Genomic DNA, 26,674 nt, shown 5'->3' with positions numbered 1-26,674 from the left:
CCCCGCTCCTGTCTTCTCCTATCATTTTGGATCTCCCCCTCCCCCTCCAACTTTCAAATCCCTTACTCACTCTTCCTTCAGTTAGTCCTGACGAAGGGTCTCGGCCTGAAACGTCGACTGCACCTCTTCCTACAGATGCTGCCTGGCCTGCTGCGTTCACCAGCAACTTTGATGTGTGTTGCTTGAATTTCCAGCATCTGCAGAATTCCGGTTGTTTGCGGGAAAGTATGCTCCAGGATTGAGGCCCACCCGCATGCTTAACTAAGTATCTGTTTGTTGAATATTTAGTTTTGTAGTTTGTGCAACTTGGGAGAACTTAGATGTTTGGTCAAATCTTTTGCTGGTTGTAAATAAATGATTAATGTAATTATTCATAATCAGTGTCTTCTGTCTCACTCACCAAATCCCTGCTTCCATGTTACATGCATATAAAGTTTATTTATAATTTGAAGTTGTTTATATATAATTCATTCATTATGTGCTGTGCCATATAACGGGGCTGTCATGGTTTTTCCATGACCATGATTGTTTTTGGCAAATTTTTCCGTAGAAGTGGTTTGCCATTGCGCTCTGAGCAGTTTCTTTACAAGATGGGTGACCTCAGCCATTAGCAATACTCTTCGGAGATTGCCTGGCGTCAGAGGTCACATGACCAGGAATTGTGATGTGCTCCAGCTGTTCGTATGACCATCCACCACCTGCTCATGTGATCCTGATCGGAGGGGCTGACCATGCGCTACCTGCCCAAGGGTAACCTGCAAGCTAGCAGAGGGAAAGAGCGCTTTACGCCTCCACCCTGGTAGAGATGTCATCCCTATTTTATATAAATATAAAATTTATATTTACATAAATTATTTACATATAATTTAAATTAACACATATAATTTAAAGTTGTTGACTGAGTCCACTGCCAAGTACCTAATGTACACTGCCCCATGTTTGTCCTCCTATGCCTTCCTGAAGTCAAGAGTCAGCTTTTCTAGATTTGCTGACGTTGGGCAAGAGGTTGTTGTGGCTTCCCTCAACCAGGTATCATGTCTGCTCTAATAACTCATTGACTCATTGCCACCTGATTTGCCCAACAGTAGTGCCATTATCGTATTTGAAGATGGCATTGGAGTTTTGCTTAGCCACACAGTCACATAGAAAGCAGAGTAGACTGCTCCTATCCATCTGCTTGACCAAATGACTTTTAAATATTGCTATTATACTGCCTCAACCACTTTCTGTGGCAGCTCTCTCCATATATGCGCCAGCCACTGTGTGAAGAAATTGCCTCTCAGATCCCTTTTAAATATTTTACCTCTCACCTTCAAACTTTGCCCTCTAGTTGTTACTTATCCTTTCCTGTATCAGGACAATTTTGACCCTCAACACCTACGTATCCTTTCCCTCACAGATGCTGTTCTACTCATTGAAATCCTCCAGCAATTTGTTTGTTGACAGGTCCTATACCTTCTGGTTACCATAGTGATACTGTTCTACTTCTAATGTCTCAAAACTAGTTTTGCAGGCTAATAAGATGAGCACAGATAACTCTGAAATTTAATAATATAGCTAGTTGCATGTTCTTATTATATTGTAACCTTATTCCCTCTGCATCTGCTCCTTTTCTAGCAGATCTTTTCGAATAACTAATGCCATGTGTAAAAGTCTATGGGAGGTTGACATTCATTATAAAGAAAGTTGGATTGTTAGTGTTGAGTCTATACTGACCCTTTCCATTGTCCTTTGCAACATAATCTGGACATGTAAATTATTTTGCCTGACTTGGCCTATTTTCTTTATCAAATAAAGAATTTGGGAAACCCATTTTAGTAGGAAACCAGAGAGGAGCACAGTAGGTATTTTGAGCCGAATGTTCTGGACATCATAAGAATCTGCCTTTGTAAACCCACATTTTTTACTGAAAAAAGTACAACTAATAAGTTACAAACTTTGCAAGTAATAGCTACTTTTGTCAGTTATTTATTTAAAGTTCTCTGCACCGTAACCACTTCAATCTAAGTAAGTAACCTGAAAATATCCATAATGTCAAAGATAATGGGTCTTTCAGCAAATACATGCTGTGGGTTGTAAAGAATTTCTGCCTTGTGTTTGCACAATTGGTTACATAACTAAATGTCTTTCAGACAACTCTTCCTTCAGTTAGTCCTGACGAAGGGTCTCGGCCTGAAACGTCGACTGTACCTCTTCCTAGAGATGCTGCCTGACCTGCTGCGTTCACCAGCAACTTTGATGTGTGTTGCTTAAATGTCTTTCAGAAGTGCTTTTGGATCCGTACCGAACTTGGTGCCCGTCCTCTACTTGCCAGTCCGTCTGCCAAATCAAGGAGGTGGAGCTGCAGCAGGCCCAGATGGTGCAATGTGCAGCCTGTAATTTGCAGTTTTGCTCTCTCTGCAAAGCAAATTGGCATCCAGGGCAGGGTTGCCAAGAAAACATGCCCATTACCTCATTCCTTCCTGGAGAAAGAAGGTACTCCTTTGCTTTACTGACAGCAGATGCTGCTTTTGCATTTCTTTATGCCTCTTCTGCTGATACATTGACAGATCTGTAGCACTTCTGCTTGTAAAGTTGGGGGGGGGGGAAACTGCAGAGAAGATTTCCATCATGAGATGGTCTTATATACAATATTATTTTGTGAGTGAATTGGAACTACAAAATTGACATCATTCCACTTTTCAAAATACTCATATAATTATTCATCCTTGAAATAATCAAAATAGTTTTATTGCTACATTTTTTACATCAGTGTAATTTGCAGAAAATGAAATTAAGCTTAATAGCCTCAAAGGTAAAGGTTCCCATCACAAAAGAAAAGACGCAAGTGTAATGCTTTGGACTGTGGCATGGTCCTGGAGGACTAGAAAATTGCAAATGTCATTCCCACTCTTTAAGAAAGGAGGGAGGCAGCAGATAAGAAATTATAGACCAGTTAACCAGACCTCAGTGGTTGGGAAGATGTTGGAGTCAATTGTTAAGGATGAGGTTGTATATTTGACTTTCAGAAGGCCTTTGACAAGGTGCCACACATGAGGCTGCTTACCAAGTTGAGCCCATGGTATTACAGGAAAGGTACTGGCATGGTTGAGCATTGGCTGATTGGCAGGAGGCAGTGAGTGGGAATAAAAAAAATCCTTTTCTTGGTAGGCTGGCAGTGAGTAGTGGTGTTCTGCAGGGGTTAGTATTGGGACCGCTACTTTTTATGCTGTATATCAATGATATAGATGATGGAATTGATGACTCTGTGGCCAAGTTTGCAGTTGATAGGAAGATTGGTGGAGAGACAGGTAGTGTTGAGGAAACAGGTAGGCTGCAGAAGGACTTAGACAGATGACACATGCCAGTGAGAATAAACCTGATTCTGAGATTAGGAGGATGGGCAAGAAACTGGTAAATGAAATACACTGTTAGAAAATACACAGTCATGCACTTTGGTAATAGAAATAAATGTGCAGATAATTTTCTACAAGGGGAGAAAATCCAAAAATCTGAGATTGAAAGGAACTTTGGTGTCCTCATGCAGAACACCCTAAAGGTTAACTTGCAAGTTGAGTTGGTGGTGAGGAATGCAAATGCAATGTTAGTATTCATTTCATGAGGTGGGGGGGGGGGGCGTGGAATCTCACAGAAACGTTTCTAATGTTGAAAGGCCTAGACAGAGCAGATGTGGAAAGAATGTTTCCCATGGTGGGTGGGGGGGGGGTGTCTGGAATAACAGGCCACAGCCTCAGGGTAGAGGGTCATCAATTTAAAATAGAGATGCAGAGGAATTTCTTTAACGAGAAGGTGGTAGATTTGTAGTATTTGTTACCACAGGCAGCTGTGGAGGCCGGGTCGTTGGGTGAGCTTAAGGAGGGGATTAATGGGTTCATGATTGGCCATGGCATTGAAGGTTATGGGGAGAAGGCCGGGGTTTGGTGCTGAGGAGGGGAAGGAAAAGATCAGCCATGATTGAATGGTGGGGCAGACTCAATGGGGCAAATGGCCTAACTCTGCTCCTGTGTCTTATGATGTGTTGAAAGATGCAGGGTAGGTGCAACTGCACCATAAATCCAATTGAAGCTTAGTGATAACTAGCAGTGGTGGTATAAAAGGTCTGAGCCCAGTCTGCCAGTTCAGAACTAGAAGCAATCTTTAATGAATTTTGTGTATACAGTTACAGTATATCAACTGTGCTGATCTTTGTGACTGGTCTAGATGGACAGGATTTGCCCCAAACCTGGCATAAGGTTCCAATTTTACCAGTGCAGCAAATTGCAATTATCATGGTGCTTTAGCATGATTTGCAGATGTATATTTTGGCTGAGAACAAGGTTATAATTTATGCAGTTGTAACGTAAAGAGGTATGGATTTAAATGTCATTCATTGTTTTGTAACCTTTGATACAGCACAGTATTTTAGCCATTTCATCTCATCAGAAAAGTGTGTCATCTGTGCACCCATTTTCATTTTCTCAGTTATGTTTCTCTTGTTTACTTTTCCCACTGGATCCTTGCTCTGTCACTTCCGTGCAAAATTAGCTCTAGTAGCTATCCCAGAGGCAACATTTCTGAAATAAAGAAGAAATAAATAGGGTTACATTTATGTCATTTCTCATCACATCTTTTGAGAGTCTGACACGCATTATACTAAAGAACCAATATTAACACGGACAAGAGAGAATCTGCAGATGCTGGAAATCTAAGCAACACACAAAATGCTGGAGGAACTCAGCAGGTAAAAAGTACAGTCGCCATTTCGGGTCAAGACCCTTTGGGAGGACTGGGCAAAAAAAGATGGGGAGTAGATTTGAAAGGTGGGTGAGGGTAAAGAGAGGTGTGATAGGTGAAACCGGGGTGGGGGGGAGGTGGGAAAGGAGGGATGAAGTAAATAGTTGGGAAGTTGATTGGTGAAACAGATGCGGGGCTGGAGAAGGGGGGGTCTGATGGGTGAGGATAGAAGGCCATGGAAGAAAGAAAAGGGGGAGAGGAGCCACTAGAGGGAGGTGATGGGCAGGCAAGGAGGTGAGGTGAGAGAAGGAAAAGGGGATGGGGAATGGTGAAGGAGACCATGGGGGGGGGTGGGGGGGCCATAACACAAAAGTTTGAGAAATCGATATTCATGCCATCAGGTTGGAGGTTACCCAGACGGAATATAAGGTGTTATTCTTCCAACCTGAGTGGCCTCATTGTGACAGTCGAGGAGGCCATGGATTGACGTATGGGAATGGGAAGTGGAATTAAAATAGGTGGCCACTGGGAGATCCCACTTCTTCTGGATTCTTTTAAATCCACTTTTTAAATCTACTCATTTTTTTTTTTCTCCAGTCCTGTTGAAGGGTCTCGGCCTGAAACATTGACTATACTTTTTTCCATGTATGTTGTTCCGCCTGCTGAGTTCCTCCAGCACTTTGTGATTGTTAACAAGTGCTCACTATTTGCTTTATTGGAGCTGTCGATTCGGAACAGTGCACTGTCCCTATGGTGTATATAGCAGCCTTCAATGTTCGACCAAAGTTAAACAATTAGCATTTGATTCACCTTTTTATACTTGTACGTATGTCTGGTCATTTTGTAAGTTTGCCATTTTACAAACGTTTGTAAATGCCATTTACAATATTAGTATTGATATTTCCGAAGACTCAATAGATCTGTCAAAGGTTCCACTGTGTGGTATTCCTTATTCAAAGTTGTCAGAAAGTTTATCTGGTCATTTGCTGTGTGCAGGATATTGCTATGCTTAAGTTTGGCAGTTACGTTAACTTATGAAAATAATCTTCTGCAAAGTAGATCTTTTTTTGCTTCTCAAAGTTCAAAGTACATTTATTATCAAAGAATGGATAAATTATGCAACCTTGAGATTTGTTTGCTTGCAGGCAGTCACAAAGCAAGAAACCCCAAAAAAACATTAAAAAAATGAAGACCAACACTTGACGCGTAGAGAAAGAGGGAAAAACATAAATCATGCAGACAATAGAATTGAGCAACAACATTACGAACCAAAATGAGTCCTTGGATCTGAACCCTGTAGCAGCCTGGAATAGGCCCAAGCCTCAGTATCAATTCATCATAGTAGTGGGCATGGAGTACAACAGCTGGGGGCAGCCTTCGTAGCCTCAGTGCCATGGAAAGAGGAGCGAATATCATGGGAGAGCAAGTAAAATCAGCTCTCATCTACAATCCAGATGTCCTGTCTTTCCAGTATCGTTTAAATTGTCTGAACAGCATATTATACCTTGCACTAGGATCTGGGCACCGGTGCAGCAAAAGGCTCCGGGCCTAGAACATTATTTGAACAGAAAAAACATGCAAAGAACAGATAACATTGAAGGAAATGCCACTTCATTTCAATTATTTTTGACAAAATCCCTTATACTTGTGATTTATGAGGTACCTTGCACTGAAATTACAAATAGGTTGCAAGTTTACTTTATGAGAGTGTTTTACATTCAGGTGCAGATAACAAATGAAAATCATTGCTTGAGTAGAAATTAATTGCTGATTTTTCACACTGGTTACAGTATAGGGTGGGTCCATTTCTGTTGTATTGCTTGAGATACCTGAAGCAGGTATTTGAAAATGATTTTCTTTTCTCCATTCGTCTAGTTCATTCTTTGAAAATGATGAAGGGGATGATGTCCCAATCAAACGTTGTCCAAAATGCAAAGTCTATATCGAAAGAGATGAGGGTTGTGCACAAATGATGTGTAAAAATTGCAAGCATGCCTTTTGCTGGTACTGCCTGGAATCCCTTGATGTAAGTGAAGCAACGATTGATTCAATGAATGAATTAAGATGGAAGTATGTACTTATGCACATTGATATATGCTGTCATGTTTGCACATGCCATATGGTAAAACAAGTTAAGACTAATTTCATTTGATTTTCACACAACTGGAAAAAGCAAATCATGCTGAAATAGGTTATTTTGCTGCTTCACCATCCAAGAAGATCGTGGCTGATATTTTCTTATACAAATCTGTATCCTTTGAGTCCCTTAATGTCAGAAAATCTTATGAATGTTTTTCTTGAATACATTCAATTACTGATTCTCCAATGCCCTCCTGAGTGGAGTATCTCAAAAATTCTTCTCATTTCTGTCCTGAATGACAATCCTTTTATTTTGAAATTCCTATTTCTAGTTGTAGATGGCCCACCTGAGGGAAATGTCATCCCTGCATCCATTTTGTTAGGCTCACTAAGAATCACATATTTTTCAATGGAATCATATCTCATTCTTCCAGACTTTAGGAAGTATAGAGCCAGTCTACTTAACCTTTCTTTAAATGACAAACCAGTCAGACTCGAGTATATCTGGTGAAACTTCTCTGTGTTCTGTCAGTTCAGAGTGTAATCTGTGGTAAAGTGCAGCAATAACAAGGTTGAAATTGGTAAAGTGCTCTTACTATAACAACTTGTTAAATCAACCAATAGTAATATGCATTTATGAATCATATGATTCATCACCTTAGATTAACAGAATAAAGGCACCAAGTCCAAAGAGATTTTTTGGAAGAGTAACCAAAATGTTGTTCATAGAATTCAAAATTCAAAGTAAATTTATTATCAAAGTACATAAATATCACCATGTACAACCGTGAGATTCATTTTCTTGCAGATATACAGAGTAAATCTAAGAACTACAAAAGAATCAATGAAAGACTGCACCCAACAGGATGGACAAGCAACCAATGTGCAGAGACTACAAACTATACAAATACAAAGGAAAATAATAATAAGCAATATGAATATAAGATCAAAAGTCTTTGAAAGTGAGTCCATAGGTTGTAGGAACAGTTTAGCGATGGGACGAGTGAAATTCTAGTTCAAAAAGCTGTTGGTTGAGGGGAAATAACTGTTCCTAAACCTGGTGGTGTGGGTCCTGAGGCACCTGTACCTTCTTTCTGATGGCAGAAATGAGAAGAGGTTATGGCCTGGATGATGGAGATCCTAGATGATGGATGCTGCGTTCCTGCAACAGTGCTCCGTGTGGTTGTGCTCAATGGTGTTGAGGGCTTTACCTTTGATGAACTGAGCCGTATCTACTACTTTTTGTAGGATCTTCCATTCAAGGGCATTGGTGTTTCCACCCCAGGCTGTGATGCAACCAGTCAACATAGGAGGGATGATTGATAAGTTCGCGGCCTAAGATATAAGGAATCGATTTTAGAAAACCTAGCACATTTATTTTTCAACATAGTCCCCTCCTACATTTACACACTTAGTCCAGCGGTCGTGGAGCATATGGATCTTGGACCTCCAGAAAGTGTCCACAGCAGGGGTGATTGATAAGTTTGTGGTGTAAGGTAGAAGGTGATGAGTTATACAGCTCTCATTACATGCACATGCAGTTCAACTCTTTGAGTGATTATGCAGAAAGTTTGAAGTTAATAACTCATCAGGGGTGATTGATAAGTTCGTGGCCTAAGGTAGAAGAAGAGTTATTAACTTCAAACTTTTTCATAATCACTCAAACAGTTGAACTGCATGTGCATGTAACGAGAGCTATATAACTCATCTCCTTCTACCTTAGGCCATGAACTTATCAATTACCCATCTGTGGACACTTTCTGGAGGTCCAAGATCTGTATGCTCCACGAACTTTGGGCTAAGTGTGTAAATGTAGGAGGGGACTATGTTGAAAAATAAATGTGCTAGGTTGTCTACAAGTGACTCCTTCTACCTTAGGCCACGAACATATCAATCACCCCTCGGACTCTCCACCATACATCTATAAAAGTTTGTCAAAGTCTTAGGTGTCATGCTGAATCTTCGCAAATTTCTAATAAAGTAGAAGTGCTGCTGTGCTGTCCTCGTAATAACACTTACGTGCTGGACTCAGGACAGATCCTCTGAAATGATAAAACTGAGGAAGGCAAAGTTGCTGACCCTCTTCATCTTTGATCCCTTGATGAGGACTGGCTCATGGATCTTTGGATTCCTCCTCCTGAAGTCAATAATCAGCTCCTTGGTCTTGCAGACATTGAGTGAGAGTTTGTAGTCATGGCACCGCTTAGCCAGATTTCCAAACAGCCACCTGTATGCTGATTCGTCACCACCTTTGATTCGGCCAATGACACTGGAGTCATCAGCAAACTTAAATACTAGATATTAAATATGAGGGTGTGTTTTTATAGGGGAAAAATATAGTAAGTTAACTAAGTGAAGCAATCCCATAAACAAGCCACACAATAAAGTGCAAGGCCTTGAAACGTAGATTGTGTGGTCCATCTTAACTAAAGTGAGGTCTGTTCAGTAGTCTTAGAGTAGTGGATTGGAAGCTGTCATTGACTTGGTGTTCCGTGCTTTCAGGCTCTTGTACCTTCTATCTGTTGAAAAGCTTCCATCTGTTGAAAGGATGGGCCCAGACCTGCTGGAATTGTACAACACTATGCTTCTGGCCGGCAGCATGTCAGAGTCCATGAGGAAAGGCATTATCACCCTCATCTACAAGCAGAAGGGGGAAAGGGAGGACATTAGAAATTGGAGACCCATCTCTCTCCTGAATGTGGATTACAAGATCCTGTCCAAGGCTATTGCCAACAGGATCAAGTCTGCTCTCGGACAGGTGATCCACCCGGACCAAACCTGTGCTGTACCGGGCAGGAGGATCTCAGACAGCCTCGCGCTGCTGAGGGACACCATCGCCTACATGCAGGACAGGAGGGTAAACGCCTGCCTGGTCAGCTTGGACCAGGAGAAAGCCTTCGACAGGATATCGCACACATACATGGCGGACGTGCTCTCCAAAATGGGATTTGGGGAGGGAATCTGGAATTGGATCAGACAGCTCTACTCAGACATCCATAGTGCAGTCCAGGTCAGCAGGTGGGAAACAGACAGCTTCTCCATCAGGTCTAGAGTTAGACAGGGCTGTCCCCTCTCCCCTGTCTTGTTTGTCTGCTGCATAGAACCCTTTGTGGAAGCCATCAGGAGGGATGAGGGCATAAGAGGGGTGACGCTGCCAGGCAGTGGAGGGACCCAAGTGAAAACCTCCCTGTACATGGACGATGTCACCGTCTTCTGCTCTGATCCGAGGTCAGTTCGCAGGTTGATTGGCATCTGCGAACAGTTCAACCTAGCGTCGGGGGCCAGGGTCAACAGCGCGAAGAGCGAAGCCATGCTCTTTGGCAACTGGCCCGACCGATCCAGTGTCCCCTTCACCATCAGGTCTGATCATGTGAAAGTGTTGGGGATCTGGTTCGGAGGGGCTGAGGCGTGCAACAAGAACTGGCAGGAGCGGACTGTCAAGGTGAAACAGAAACTGGGACTGTGGGGAGGGTGCTCCCTATCGATAACGGGCAAGAACCTGGTCATCAGGTGTGAGGTGCTCTCAGGGCTGCCGTACTTGGTACAGGTGTGGCCCGTCCCCCACTCCTACAGTTCGGAAATCACCCGAGCTGTCTTCAGATTCGTCTGGGGATCCAAGATGGAGCGGGTCAGACGGACCATTATGCACAAGTCCCTGGACAATGGGGGCAAGAATGCCCCCAATGTCGCCCTCACCCTGATGGTCAGCTTTGTGTGTGGCTGCATCAGGTTGTGTGTAGAACCCAGGTATGTGGGCACCAAGTACCACTATATGCCCAGGTTCTACCTGTCGCCCTGGCTACGAAGAATAGGTCTGGCCCCACTCCCGCGCAACGCCCCAGTCGGCTGGTCGTTGCCGGCATACCTGTCCTTCGTAGAAAAGTTTTTCCAGGAGAACGCCTTTGACCACAGGGCCATCAGGCAGTGGTCGGCACGTAATGTCCTGCAGGCACTGCAGGAGAAGGACGTGATGGACACAGTGGGGTGGTTCCCTGAGCAGACTGTCCAGTTCATCTGGCAAAATGCCTCATCGCCAGATCTCACCAACAGGCACCAGGACCTCGCCTGGCTGGCAGTGAGAGGGGCCCTCCTGTACGCCTGGAATGTCGTCTTCACATCCCACTGCCCGTGGGAGGACTGCAGTGAGGAGGAGTCTGTGACCCACCTCTTTGCACACTGTCAGTTCGCAATGAGGGTGTGGAGGAGGATGGATGGGCTAGTGTCACATTTCATCCCCAGCAGCTGCATAACAGAGGACTCTCTGATCTACGGGCTGTTCCCGGGGACGCACACGGAGACAAACATCCGGGGCTTCATCAACTCGGTGAAAGACGCTCTTTGGTCAGCCCGAAACTTGATGATCTACCAGCACATGGAGATGTCCATGGGAGAATGCTGCCGACTGGCCCATTCTCGGTTGCAGGAGTACGTGCTGAGGGACGCACTGAAACTTGGTGCAGCCAACGCAAGGGCCCGGTGGGGAAGGACCACAGTATAGGTTTCTTCACCCGTGGGAGTGGGAGGGGTCGGGTGGTGGGGAGTATACCCCTCAACAATGATGTGGTAAGGTGAACAACTGGAGTGCCACGTGGGTGGCCATAAGTATGGATATGTACAGACCATAATGGAAACATGTAAAGGATGGAAAGTTATTGAATGGTTTATTCTATCTAATTTTATTTTTGAATAAAGTATATTTTGAAATTAAAAAAATCTGTTGAAAGAGGGGAGAAAGAGAGGATGCCCAAGCCATCAGTACTGAGAGTTTGTACAGACTAATACATTAAAATGCTCAATGTGTGGATTGACCAATGCCTTATAAAGCCTCAGTTTTATATTCTTGTTCTTATATTCTAGTTCTTTCGAAATGAATGCGAACATTGCATTTGTCTTCCTTGCCACTGTCTCAATCTGTAAATTAAACTTTACGAGATCCTCCATAAGGACTCCAACATCACATTGCACGTCTGAAGGGCTACACCTTTATTTCTTCTACCAAAGTGCATAACCATATAGTTCCCTACACTATATTCTATCTGCATTCTGTCCTTCTGCAGACTCCATGCTTCCTCAATTCTACCTGCACTTCCCTGTTTTCATATCATTTGCAGACTTGGCCACAAAGCTATCAATTCCATCATCCAAATCATTGACATATAATGTGATGAGTGTTCTCAACACCAACCCCTGCAGAGCACCACTAGTCACTGGCAGTCAACTTGAAAAAGCTACCGTTATTCCCACTCTTTGCCTCCTGCCAATCACCCAATCTACTATCATCGTAGCACCTTTCCTGTATTACTATGGGCTCTTAACTTGTTACAACTTCAAGTGTGGCACTTTGTCAAAGGACTTCTGAAAATCCAAGTAAACACTATTTATCTCTCACACCTGTTATTTCCTCAAAGAATTCCAACAGATTTGTCAGGCAAGATTTCCCCTTAAGGAACCCATGTTGACTTTGGCCTATTTTGTCATGTGGATCCAAGTATCCAAAACCTCATCCTTAGTAATGGCTCCAACATCTTCCCAACCACTGAAATCAGGCTAACTGGCCTATAATTTCCTTTCTACTGCCTCCTTCCCTTCTTAAAGAGTGGAGTGAAATTTGGAATTTTCCAGTCCTCTAGAACTTGTGCATAATCTAGTGATTCTTGAAAGGTCATTACCAGTGCCTCCACAATCTCTTCAGTTACGTCATTCAGAACCCTGGAGTGTCTTTCATCTAGTCCTGCTGAATTATCAACCTTTAGAACTTTCAGCTTCCGAAGCAACTTCTCCTTAGTAATAGCAACTACATTCACTTCCACCCCAGGACCTTCTCAAATTTCTAGCACACTGCTAGTGTCTTCCATAGTGAAGCCTGACACAAAACACTTATTAAGTTTGTCTACCATTTCTTTGACCCCCATTGCTATCTCTCCAGTGTCATTTTCCAGAGGTCCAATATCCTTTCTCGCATTTCTTTTACTTTTCATATATCTGAAAAAACTTTTTGTATCCTCTTTTATATTATTGACTAGCGTACCTTTGTATCATCTATTCTCTCCTTATGGCTTTTTTAGTTGCCTTCTGTTGAGTTTTAATTGCTTCCCAGTCCTCTAACTTTCCACTATTTCTTTGCTATATTATATGCTCTCTCTTTTGCTTTAATGCTGTCTTTAACTTCCCTTGTTAGCCACAGTTGCCTCTTCCTCCCTTCAACTTGGGGATGTATCTATCTTGCACCTTTTGAATTGCTGTTGGAAACTCCAGCTATTGCTGGTCTGCCATCATCCCTGCTAGTGACCCCTTCCAGTCAACTTTGGCCGGCTCCTCTCCCATGCCTCTGTAATTCCCTTTACTGTATTTATATTCACTTTCTCAAACTGCAGGGTGAATTCTATCAATTTATGAACACAGTTTCCTAAGAGTTCCTTTACCTTAAGCTCCCTAATCAAATCTGGTTTATTACTCACAAACTCAATCCAGAGAATTCTTTTCTCCCAGTGAGCTCAACCACAAGCTGCTCTTAAAAAAAAAAAAAGTCATCTCGTAGGCAGTATACAATTCCCTCTTTTCAGTTTCAGCACCAACCTGGTTTTTCCCAGCCTACCTGCATATTGAAATTCCCTAAGACCTTTCTCTCTGAACATATTTTTTTTTAATCTCCCTTTGTAAAGGATATTCCAAATCATGGCTGCTGTTCAGAGGCCTGTACATAACTCCCATCAGAGTCTATTTATCCTTGCAGTTTCTTAACTCTACCCACAAGAATTCTAATCTTCTGATCCTATCTCACCTTTTCTAAGGATCTGATTTAATTTTATACTAACAGAGCTCTGCTACCTACCGGTCCTTTTGATGTAATGTGTATCCCTGGATGTTAAGCTCTCAACTAGGAACATGCCTGAGAGAGAATATGTTGCAAGGGTGTATGGGAGTAGGGAGAAAGGGGAATGAGACTATTAGGATTGTATTCTCTTATTTTGCCATACCTTCACCATAATTCAGTGAAATGTGGTTTCTAAGTAAAAGTATTTCAGTTGGTGTACTTACAACCTCCAGTTTGAATTTGTGTGTGACGGAAACATGGCTAATTTTTTAAGAAAAAAAATATGGCCATAGTGTTGGCTAACATGCCCAGGGTGTTACTTTTAACTATTGCCCAGACTGCAAAGCATCTCTTCACTGTAGTTAGCATCTTTGGCATTAAACCTTGTGCTCGGAGTATCACATAAGTTCATAAGAAGCTGACGTTGGCATCCTTTTAACCATTCGTTGAAATCATGGCTGACCTTGTACCTCAAGTCCACTTTCACATTATATTGCTACAGCATTTACCAAAATTTAATTGATCTTAACCTTGGATATACTCAACTAAATAGATGTAGGTGTTATGTCACAAAATATCATCAAATTATTTGACAATTCACTAAAAAGACAGTACTGACTATTAGGTGTAGGAGGTAAAATAACAAACCATTGAGTTAAACAACACACATAAAAGTTGCTGGTGAGCGCAGCAGGCCAGGCAGCATCTCTAGGAAGAGGTACAGTCGAAGTTTCGGGCTGAGACCCTTCGTCAGGACTAACTGAAAGAAGAGCTAGTAAGAGATTTGAAAGTGGGAGTGGGAGGGGGAGATCTGAACTGATAGACAGGAGGGGGAGGGATGGAGCCAAGAGCTGGACAGTTGATTGGCGAAAGGGATATGAGAGGATCATGGGACAGGAGGCCTAGGAAGAAAGAATAGGGGGAATGAGGAAACCCAGAGGATGGGCAAGGGGTATAGTGAGAGGGACAGAGGGAGAAAAAGGAGAGAGAGAAAAAGAATGTGTGTATATAAATAAATAACAGATGGGGTTTCGAAGGGGAGGTGGGGCATTAACGGAAATTAGAGAAGTCAATGTTCATACCATCAGGTTGGAGGCTACCCAGATGGAATATAAGGTGTTGTTCCTCTAACCTGAGTGTGGCTTCATCCTTACAGTAGAGGAGGCTGTGGATAGACATATCAGAATGGGAATGGGACGTGAAATTAAAATGTGTGGCCACTGGGAGATCCTGCTTTCTCTGGCGGACAGAGAGTAGGTGTTCAGCAAAGCAGTCTCCCAGTCTGTGTCGGGGCTTGCCAATATGTAGAAGGCCGCATCGGGAGCACCGGACTCAGCATATCACCCCAGCCGACTCACAGGTGAAGTGTCGCCTCACCTGGGTCTGGGGCCCTGAATGGTGGTGAGGGAGGAAACCATTCTTTAACCATTGAGTTAAAGAAGCTTTAGATGAAGTTTCATTTCTGTTCTCCCCACTAGTTACATTAGATTAGATTATTAGATTATGAGGACACGCAGTCCTTTTTTATTGTCATTTAGTAATGCATGCATTAAGAAATGATACAATATTCCTTCGGTGTGATATCACAAAACACAGGACAGACCAAGACTGAAAAAAACTAACAAAACCACATATTATAACATATAGTTACAACTGTGCAACAATACCATAACTTGATGAAGAACAGTCCATGAGCACAGTAAAAGAGTTCAAAGTTTCTCGAAAGTCCCACATCTCACACAGACAGGAGAAGGAAGAAAACTCTCCCTGCCATGTCCGACCACAGTCCGACTCTGAGTCGTCCGAAAACTTTGAGCCTCCGATCAGCCCTCCGATACCGAGTACCGAGCACCATCTCTATCCGAACGATTCGACCTCAGTCTCGGTCACCAGCAGCATGCAAAGCCGGTGATTTTGAGGCCTTCCCTCTGGAAGATTCTCAATCGCGCAGTAACAACGGCAGGGAACTGGTGTTTCAGAAATTTCTCCAGATGTACCTCTGTGCTTTCACGCCTGTCTCCATCAAATCAGAATTGTCCACGGCACCTATTTAACGGATAAGATATCATTTTTACCGGAGAGCTGCGCGCGCGTGGCTCTCCCGCCAAACGGCACTTTTGAAATTTGGTTCTATTAAGAGAGGCCAGATTTCAGATGACAAGGATAATCTTACTAAATGATACATTTAGAACACACAATAGAAGAGATAGGAATAAAAATATTTCTACATTCACTATTTCCCGTTGGTTTATTGTGAAGTAAAATATCTGAAAATGTGAACTTTGGAAACAGAGTTACAGAATATGTTTAAATACCTGATTTTACTTGGACACAAAGTAAATTGGTAATATAATATGCATCAGAGATCCCTATAAAGTCCTGTAAAATGTATCAGACACAGTTCAAAATACACAGCGTGTTGGGATTGAACCTTACTCTTTGTGATAGTGATAACAGGTGGGACATTGTTTGCTGAAGATCTGGGTTAGGATTTGATCAGCCAAATGTATATTTGCTTTGCTGCTTATTCATTGATTGGATGAACCCTAGCTGAGAGTTGCGCAAAAAGTTGTGTAGCATACATACGTAGGTTTTGTTCAGATAGGAAAAGACTTGGGCATTGTGCATTTTCACTCAGGATTGGAAGTGTTATTAAGCAACTGAGCAATTTAAAATTCCTCAGCATATCCTTTATACATAGCTTAAGCTCTACACAGTGATGTCATTGTGAAGAGAATATGTTTATAAAGTTTTTAAATGTGTGATACACAGAAGAAAAATAAAAAAAGTCACACCCAGCTTGCAGATGCCTATAGAAGTATCATTAGGACACAGCATGGCAGGAATTTTCTTTTAGTGGAATGCATTTCTATTGAGAATAAATGCAGCATCTTATCATTGTAGGTGTTAATTATTGAAATGTGTTCCAAATGCTTCACAAGAAGCTACCAATCTGAATAGTTAATTACACAGGATATACAGCACATAAACATTTTTAGCAGCTGCAAGTTCTTGTTGTGATGCTTTTCCAAGCTTCCTCCCATAGTTCCTAAATTTATCAAGAAACTCATTTCTCACTCCACAGATGCTGCCTGCTCTGCTCGATATTTCTAACAGTTTCCGATTTTTTATGTCTTGTGCCTGAAATATGCCTGATTTTGCAGCTGTGCTGTCTGGTCTTAGTACAGTTCTTTACCTTTCCCCGTAAAGTCAAGACAAGTCAAGTCGCTTTTTATTGTCATTTCGACCATAAACTGCTGGTACAGTACACAGTAAAAATGAAACAACGTTCCTCCAGGACCATGGTGCTACATGAAACAACACAAAACTACACTAGACTAAGTGAGACACCACAGACATTTGCAATAAAGCAGTGCTATTTGTTACTCAGCTATCATAAAAATGAATAACTCAATCCCTCTAGTTGCTAGACAGATACTTGAATTAGCAGGACATAGAAATTAATGCAGGCAAGAGGGATTAGTATAGATAGGGTTAGGGTTGGCATAGATGCAGTTGGCCTGTTACCATGCTGTACTATTCTGTTACTACTGCAGTTTCAGTGTTAGATTTATTTTCAGTGGAAAATCATTTCAGAATATTGTGATTTTCACAAGCTTAACATTGTTCAAGGGAATTTGCAGAAAAAATGTCACATTAACTTTAGAATAATGACTCTGGCACTAGCATCCTTTTCACTGTTCACTTAAGTTTGACTTTTGTGTTAACTGATTGCTGTTCTCGCTCGAGTTAATTTGATTGAATTGCCAAACTCAGCCATGTAACAGGAGAGAATTAATATTAAGTAATTACAAGATGCAGATAGTGACAGAAAGCAAGACTAAACATGTTGCTTCTGGGTGCATTTGGGAGTATATGAGTACAGTCAAAACAGTGAAGTTAAACTGGTCATTTTACAATTTAAGTTTCTAATCATAAATGTAAAACTTTCATTGAGCCATTATGTTTGGCCAGTCCAATGGAATTGCATATATATTTTTTCTCCATTAAGAAGGATTCTTGATATATTTGGAAGAAGTAACCTGTTTGAAATTTTATTAATGTATTTGAAACTGAGTTTATCAACAGAAATGCTTCATTTGGATATTCAACTCCTTCACCAGCATGTAACCTGACCTAAACCAGCAAAAAGTATTACTTTAAAGAAACCTGAACTGAACAAATCTTACATATTTTATGCTTTAGTCTGCTCTAGGTCATTTTTTTTAGATGTGAAAATATAGTTAATAAGTGTTCACAACTGGCTGAGTGCTTAAGGCAAGCTCAGTTTAGAGAGATTTTCTGAAGGATTACAAAAATCTTGCAATCTATTCCTGAGGGCATGTGGAGTTTATAGATGGGGTGTTGTCTGGTTAAATTAAACTTAAATCATGGTTTAAAAAGAAACTACACAGTAAATGTGGATACGGAAATATCTGCAGATCTTAGAATTTGGAGCTAAAATAAACTGCTGAGAGAATTCAGTTGGTCAAGCAACATCTGTGGACACAAAGAAATGGTCAATGTTTTGGGGCAAGATCTGCATGAGGACTGAGAGTGTAGAGGGGAAGTAGCCAATGTATAGGAGTGAGAGTGAGACAGAACCTGGCAGGTAATACGTGGAACCATATAATGGTGATGGGCAGATGGAGCCAGTTGGGGGAAGGGATAAGATGGGTTAGCCAAGGGAGTATATACCTAGATAGATAGATAATGTGGATGAAAGAGGAGATGGAACCAGGAGTAAAAGGATATTGAGTCTTGGTAACATGGGTGGGGGCTGGCGCAGGGTGGAAAAGGAGAGCAAACCGAGAGAGACCCCTAGTGGATTAGTGGGTCTGAGAAGGAAACACGTGGAGTGGATTACCTGAAACTGAAAATTCAATTTCCATATCAAAACCATGATTCCAAACAAATTCATCTCCAAACTCTCAGACCTGGGGTTCAGTGCCTCCCTTTGCAATTGGATCCCAGACCTAATGACCAACAGACTGCAATCAGTAAGGATAGACAGCAGCACCTCCAGCACGATTATTCTCACCACTGGTCTTCCACAAGACTCCATTCTCAGTCCTCTATTCTACTCACTATACACTGACAACTGCATGTTCAGATTCTGCTCTAACTCCATTGACAAGTTTGTAGATGATACCACTGTAATGGGCTGAACCTACGAGTACAGGAAGAAGGTAGAGAGCTCAATAACATGGCGTCACGGCAACAGGCTTTTTTCTCAATGTCAGCAAAAAAAAAAGAGCTGGTCTTTGACATCACAATGGGAGTGGCGCACGTGCTCCTTCTCCTTCGTGCAGAAGATAAAATAACCCGCAAACGTGTATCCAGGTTCAAGAACAACATCTATCCACTCTTTATAAGACTATTGAGTTCTCCCCTAGTACAATATGATGGACTCTTGACCTCAAAGTCCACCTCATTCTGACTTTGCATCCTTTTGTCTACCTGCACTGTACTTTCTCTGTAACTGATACTTCTCTCCATTCTGCTAATGTTTTATCTTGTACTAACTCAGTGCACTGTTTTAATGCATTAATCTATATGGATAGTATGCAAGACAAGATTTTCACTGCACCTTGGTAAATGTGACAATAATAGACCAATTTCCCTCTGGGTTGTAGGTTTTTCAAGTGGAAGCTGAGGTGTTGTTTATTGAGTAAGTGTGTGGCCTCGCATGGCAGTGAAGAAGGCAGAGGACAGATGGGTTGAAGTGGGAATCTGAAGGAGAGTTGAATTAAGGTGTTACTGGAAGTTCAAGATGGCCATTACAGACAGAGCACTGATGCACTTCTAAATGGCTGACCAGTCTTTGCTTGGTCTTGCCAATGTAGAGATGGCCACATCATGAGCACTAAATGTAATGGACCAAGTTGGAAGAGGTGCAGTGGATCTCTGCTTCACCTGGAACGGCAGGTTAGGTCTCTGGATGGTGGTGAAGGAGGAGGTGCTGGGACAAGTGTTGTCTATCCTACGGTTGCAGGGGAAATTGCCATGGGACAAGAAAGGCAAGGTGGGAAGGGTCGAGCGGGCTAGGGACTCTTGGAAAGAAGGGTCCCTTTGGAAGGCGGAAAGATTGGTGGTGAGGAGAATGTGATGGATGTTGGAGTCCTTTCCGATCTGGTGGAAATGGCCAAGGAGGATACTTTGGATGTGGAGGCTAGTAATGTTAGCATAAAATACATGATTGCAGGGGACTCTGGGGGTAAATGACTTGTAGTTAAAAATCCTTGATTAAACTAATGGCCATAATTTCCAATATTACAAGTGGAGACCCTACTCTCATGCTTATACTCACACATACCTCCAGCAAAGGGGTAGTGTCAGGATTTGGAGACAAGCCTGACATGTTACCCTTCTCCAGCATTGGAGCAGCTTGTGAAGCATGGCCAAGTATATCCTTATGCCTTGAATTTTCCTAGCTCTGTGCCCAAAGAACTCGGGTCTCTGGGCATGCAGCCAGCTTGCTGCTTTCGATCTTCCAGCTCCCAAGACACACTGGATTCCTGCAGAGGCACCGACCTTCAGTCCGCCCGTCTCTACAGCCATGAGATCCCTGAGCTCTGAAGGCAAGCTAATCTCCTAGGCTACGTACTTGGCATATCAAATAACGGCCAGTCGTGAAACCCCGAGACCGGGTCCCATTCCTGCAAAGAACCAAAGTCAGCATGCAATTCCAGGTCAGGGTCTTCAAAAGAACCCTGAAAGGAAAAAATAGAGATATTAGAAATAGAAATAGAGCTGTTTCCAAAGATGCAAGCAAAGGAGTAGCCATTAGGTATTGTATGCTGTTGTGAATTTCCTATGTTTATCACTTAACAGAATGGGTCCTACTGGTTGATGTGTGACTAAATGTGAGAAACAAATTTAAAACAAGTTACCTCATACGTTATTTTTATTTTCGAAAGTAGCAATAGAACACTAGATAATTTTTGCAGTGCTGAGCCAGCTGCCTTTTTACATATTTAACTGGGCAGCCCATTGTTGGTTTTTAGGGATCATTTCTTCTCTCCCTTGCCCCAGTGTGTATTTGTCATGTTTTGCAAATCCTAAAAGGCGAGTGGAAGAAAATAAAGCTAGCAGGAGGTTAAAAACAGTCTGTTACAATGTTGCAAGATCTGTCTTTGTAAATAAAAATACTCTACTAATCATTTTAATTTGTTGGAAGAGATGAAATTCAAGTTTAAAATTGGAATATAATTAAAAAAAATTAACTTGTACAATGTTAAGTGGATTTTGCTTTGAGTGAAAGAATGTACATCTTTTAAATTTGTTTGTTTTAAATAGGATGACTTCCTATTAATTCACTATGATAAAGGCCCGTGTCGAAACAGGCTTGGCCATACACGTGCCTCTGTCATTTGGCACAGAACCCAGGTGAGTGATAAATGCTTGGCATTTACAAAGATTTGATTGTGAAATGGAGACTGCTTATGATGGCTGTGAGACTAATGAACTTCCCTTTATCTACCAATGCAATTCACGGGAATCCCTGAAGTACACAAGTGTATCAATAGCAATTTAATTACAATTTACATTCCTTTCCTTTCACAAGAAATCAGAACATGAGTTAAGTGAGGAAGAAAAGATAAAAGCCGACTGATATTTGAGCCCAGAGAGGCTTTCCCCTTTCTGCGTACATCACTATTGTTCTCTCCCTCCTTAAATAGGTGGGATAAGCTCCTAGCTAGTCATAAGAAGAGTTGAATTATCTTCTGGATACTTTGTATATTTGGTTCTGTGACTCATGGGAACTATTTGGCATTTAGTATCCCACAGTTTACTTACTCACTGGGTAGGTGGCTGGGATTGATGATATTAGATTTCGTTTAGCCACCTATCAAGCTGTTCTTTCAACCTTGGAAGGAGAGAAGCTTTTGCTTGTGTCAGGACACATCAACACAATGGTGTGCCAAATGCTCTGTAGTCAAGGGGTTAGTGTCTTCCAGACCATGTACTAAGCTGGAAACTTGGTCACGTGTAAAGTCTTGGTGAGGTCGGTTCTATTGTTGAAATGCATGTGGTGTTGCTCATTATCCTGGAGGTTTATCTAATGTGAAGCCCTCTCAGTTGGCCTAGAAATAAAGTGGGTGAAACTCAAATGAGAAGCAGCCACACAACCTGAACAAACCACTGGAGACACTGTTAAAGTGGAAAAACCAGTCATCCATCTCAGCAGCATCTGCATTATAATGGAAATATCAACATAGAAATGAAGCTTGTTTCCATTCAAAAGTATGAAACAGTTTAAAAGATGCAGCTAACAACAGGAATTCTGCAGATGCTGGAAATTCAAGCAACACACATAGAAGTTGCTGGTGAACGCAGCAGGCCAGACAGCATCTCTAGGAAGAGGTGCAGTCACCTTCCTAGAGATGCTGTCTGGCCTGCTGCGTTCACCAGCAACTTTTATGTGTGTTGCTTAAAAGATGCAGCTGGCATTTTTGCATAAAAACAACAGCAAAGGTAGACCATCGCATCATGTGTACTCTCCATAATGTTCATAACCTAGAGACCTGGTCACAGATGGTGTCAGTACATGAAGTTGGACATTTTAACCACCAATGTCTAGATGGCTACTTTGCATCAACTTCAGTGGATGCATTACCAACTCCAAGCTCAATTGCCAAACACTAAGTTGGACTGACGATGATCAGGTTTGGGAGACTCCATTTCATGCTGCAGGTTATCCAGGCAGATTCCTCAGCTAGTCTTTTGTCCTGTGCACTAGCATCACCTAGTCAACTTCAGAATGGCAAGCAACTGAGGAAGGAGGTATTCCAGTGGTTGGTGTTTGACCTGAAACTGTAATTCTTTTTCTCTCTCCTGACCTGCTGAGACTTGCCGGCACTTTTTGCTTTATTTCAGATTGACAGTAGCTGCAGTTTTTTTAAAGGACAATATATAATTACAATATATTATATATAATTTGGGGCAGTTCAGTACCAGTCACTTGGGTTCAATTTCTGCCACTGACGACTGTAAGGAGTTCGGAAGTTCTCCCCATGACCACGTGAGTTTCCTCCGAGTCCTCCGGTTTCTTCCTGCAGTCTAAAGACATACCAGTTGGTAGACTAATTGGTCATTGTAAATTGCCCCGTGATTAGGCTGGGGTTCAATCGGAGGGGTTGCTGAGCGGCGCATCTAGAAGGGCAGGAAAGGCCCGCCTGTTCTACTGTATCTCAATAAATAAATAATAATAAAAAATTAAAATCTAATAGCGTTTTTGTATTCCGTACAAAACAGAGTTTTCTGATGACATATAGTATATTGCGTTGAAGTTTGTAGGAATTTGTGCTAGTTTTAACTTTTCAAGGAATGTGTCTGCAGCCCAACATCTGGTTTACCAGTGCAGTTTCAAGACTGTATGGGCTTGAGGTCTTTTGATCTGCAAACACCTTTTCATCCTGTGCTGAAATAGCAGCTTAATTTAGAACTCAAACACATTGCTACAAAATTGAGTGAAGAAAGGACAGTTGTGACTGCTAGATGGAAAGCTCTGTGGCTGTGAGGATTGTCAGGTTTATCCCAGACATCCCACCTCTCCCGGAACTTCTGGGGGTCTCCCACGTATTAATAGTGGCTCCCTGATGCCCGCAAATTATATACAATGTCACGGAAATCAATTTTTTTGAGAGCGAGTGAGAGAAAAGCAAGAGAGAGCGCGCGAGCGAGAAAGCAAGCAAGAGCGTGCGAGGGAGAGAGAGCGAGCGAGAAAGAAAGCAAGTGAGAGCGCTTGAGAGCGCGCGAGCGACCATGAGAGAGAGAGAGAGAGCGCGAGAGCACGCCATGGCGGAGTCTTCCAAAAAAAATATAAAACGTACGTCACCCCAGACTACAGTAAAGTGTACCGCTGCCTAATAGGGGTCCAAAATAATGACAGTGTTGCTGGCTGCACTGTTTGCAACAGTGACCTTTCTATTGCCATGGTTGGTTAAGACTGTAAAAGACCTGTTGAGGTGAGTTTAACAGGTGTCATTTGTTCATTAACATAGCTAACGTTATTTAAACTAGCTGGCTAGCTGCTAAGGAGCTACTCTATTGCAGACATCCCACCTCTCCCGGAAGTCTCCCGCAAATTGATGGTGCTACCTTGCTGAAATGACTTTTTGCAGGGTGGGATGTCTGTTATACGGCACAAATTTCCATTGCAATCACATACTTTTTCCTTATTTTTCAACCCTTATGTCTGTCTACTGCATATGATTGTTATTGTTACAATTAATAATTGTACAAAAAGACGATAAAGAAATCTTTGGTCCATTTTCACTAGTGATTGCCTCATGTTTAAAATTCTTGCATGAGCGTTTTCATTCTTTATTATTGCAGACTGCAACAATCATATTTTATTTTCTTTTTCTCTTTTAGGTAGTTGGAATATTTGCAGGCTTTGGCCTTTTGCTATTAGTAGCATCTCCTTTCCTTCTGCTTGCCACGCCATTTGTCCTCTGCTGCAAGTGTAAATGTAACAAAGGAGATGATGATCCTTTGCCCACATAAGCATGATGCCCCGATAAAGAAAACCGGAGGATGAAATTCTATGAATGTTCTTTCCTACATAACTATCATCTCAAAATGTCTGATTTTTGTCTCATAATATTTCCCAGCGTAAGCATTTATTTTCCACCTTGCACAAGTCCAGGGTCTGTGAGAGTGCAGTGATTTTTTTTTAAGTGTAGAAAAGAGGCAATTAGATCATATAGGGGACAACTTAGTTCAAGTGAACACACTGGAAAATGGTATACTGCACAAACTTCTGGAATATGTGAAGCAAGCTTAAAATTATACTTTCTTGAATGGTTCTAAAAGAAGTGGTGCACTTGACCATGTACAGCTGTACACTAAAATGTTAGATTTATTGGTTATATCAAGAAGGAAAATGAGCAGTTTTGGAATAAGCAAACATGGATGAGAAGCAAGCTGATGTTTCAGCAGAAGGAGAGAGAAGGCATTCTCTCACTGTTGCAAGTTCTATCAGAATTATTTTTTTAACATGAAAAAGCCCACATCCTTTTCTATAAAGAGACTAAGGTCAAATTTTCTGTATAAAATTCTTTCAAAAGGCATTTTTGACTATTTTAATTGGGGATCTAAAGGTTTCATAATTTCTATGTCCTGTGATTTTTTTTCATGTCATATGTAGACTCAATTTGAAAATAATATTGCCATGTTTATTCTCTGAATACTTAAAGGTGCATTGATTCTTAATAGAAATCTGTAATGTATCTGTAATTTTGACTGCTGATTAGAGACTGGTTGCTAACTATGGGACTGTGAAGATGCAAAAACCACGCAACACCTATCATGCTCTTAATGTCAGAATGATATTTATTGAAATTCATTCCTCAAAAGATGCTGTGTTTTGCACTAAGCATAAATGATGTGAATTTTCACTCATTTCGACAAATCAGACCTTACAAATTAACTCTGAACAGATAAAAGGAAAGTGATGTGCCCTTCAATGTTTATAAAATGCTTTTTAGATTTTAGCAAATACATTTTGTGATATATATCAATACAACAGGATCATAATCTATTAATTTTAAATCATTACGACTCCTATTCTTAAAATTATTGTTGGGTTTGTGTAGTTGAAAGATGAATGCCTAGTAATTGGAAGCATGAATTAATTACCCTGCAGATTTTTTCATTGTACCAGGATTCTGAAACAAAAGTAGATAACAAGCAACTGGAATCACTAAAACTATAACACACTGAGGAGTGGAATTGAGTCATGCTATGAGCTGTGCATTCATGTCTGTTTGGATGTTTTAGTTACAAAGTTCTTACAGTACACTTTGATTTATCTCCATGTTAATTGTAAGAGATTTTATTCTAAGTTTACATAATAATCTTTACATTAATAAATGATTATTAATGGCTATAGTAACCAGCAACAAAAATTAGATGGTGTTTTTATCGTTTAATTTCAGGGTTAGAAAGTGAACACAATTTTAGTGGAAATACAAATTAAGCCAAACACAGGAGTACAAACTAGGAAGCAGAATAAACAAGAGAAAATCTGCAGATGCTGGAAATCCGAGCAACACACACAAAATGCTGGAGGAACTCAGCAGGCCAGGCAGCATCAATGGGAAAAAGTACAGTCGACATTTCAGGGCGAAATCCTTCAGCAGGACTAGAAAAAAAATGCTGAGGAGTAGATTTAAAAAGTGGAGGGAGGGGAGAGAGAAACACCAGGTGATAGGTGAAACCCTGAGGGAGAGGGATGAAGTAAAGGGCTGGCAAGTTGGTTGGCGAAAGAGACAGAAGGCCATGGAAGAAAGAAGGTGGGTGGGGTGGGGAAGGAGAAGCACCAGAGGGAGATGGATGGCGGGCAAAGAGATAAGGTGAGAGAGGGAACTGGGGGTGGGAAATGGTGGAGCAGAGGGGGGGGGGTGCACTGGAAGTTCTAGAAATCACTGTTCATGCCATCAGGTTGGAGGCTACCCAAACGGAATATGAGGTGTTGTTCCTCCAACCTAAATGTGGCCTCATCATGACAGTGGTCACCCATTTTAATTCCCATTCCCATTCCTATATATCTCTCCATGGCCTCCTCCACTGTCATGATGAGGCCACACTCAAGTTGGAGGAACAGCATCTTGTATTTCTTTTGGGTAGCCTCCAACCTGATGGCATGAACATCAATTTCTCAAACTTCCAATTACGCCCTCCACTTCACCATTTGCCATCACATTTTCCTGCTCTCACCTTATCGCCTTGTCTGCCCATTGCCTCCCTCTGGTGCTCCTCCCCTTTTTCTTTCTTCTATGGCTTTCTGTCTCTTTCACTAATCAACTTTCCAGCTCTTTACTTTATACCTCCCCCTTCAGATTTCACCTATCACCTTCTGTTTCTCTCTCCTCTCCCCCCCCCCCCCCCCCACCTTTTAAATCTACTCTTCAGTTTTTCATTCTCCAGCCCTGCTGAAGTGTCTCGGTACAAAAAGTCGACTGTACTTTTTTCTATAGATGCTGCCTGGCCTGCTGAGTTCCTCCAGCATTTTTTTTTTAGAAAGCAGAATAACTAAGTTGAACTAAAGAGTATCGTGAA

General features: G+C 41.7%; 1 protein-coding gene across 6 annotated transcripts in view; it reads left to right on the top strand.

Moving 5' to 3' along the window:
- LOC140209849 (probable E3 ubiquitin-protein ligase RNF144A-A) overlaps window positions 1-25,731 on the top strand; it is a 104,991-nt gene extending 79,260 nt beyond the window's left edge. For all 6 annotated transcript variants that reach the window (XM_072278438.1, XM_072278420.1, XM_072278429.1 and 3 more), the window contains 4 exons: window positions 2,265-2,475; window positions 6,589-6,739; window positions 20,906-20,995; window positions 23,987-25,731. In XM_072278438.1, coding sequence (XP_072134539.1) covers window positions 2,265-2,475; window positions 6,589-6,739; window positions 20,906-20,995; window positions 23,987-24,118 — 584 coding nt within the window. In that variant the 3' untranslated portion in view covers window positions 24,119-25,731. The remainder of the gene's footprint in view (window positions 1-2,264; window positions 2,476-6,588; window positions 6,740-20,905; window positions 20,996-23,986) is intronic.
- The last annotated feature ends 943 nt before the right edge of the window (window positions 25,732-26,674 follow it).

Source organism: Mobula birostris, chromosome 2 (genome assembly GCF_030028105.1).
Source record: "Mobula birostris isolate sMobBir1 chromosome 2, sMobBir1.hap1, whole genome shotgun sequence".
NCBI lineage: Eukaryota > Metazoa > Chordata > Chondrichthyes > Myliobatiformes > Myliobatidae > Mobula > Mobula birostris.
The sequence above is the reverse complement of the archived record's forward strand: the minus strand, read 5'-3'. Positions and strand labels throughout refer to the sequence as shown.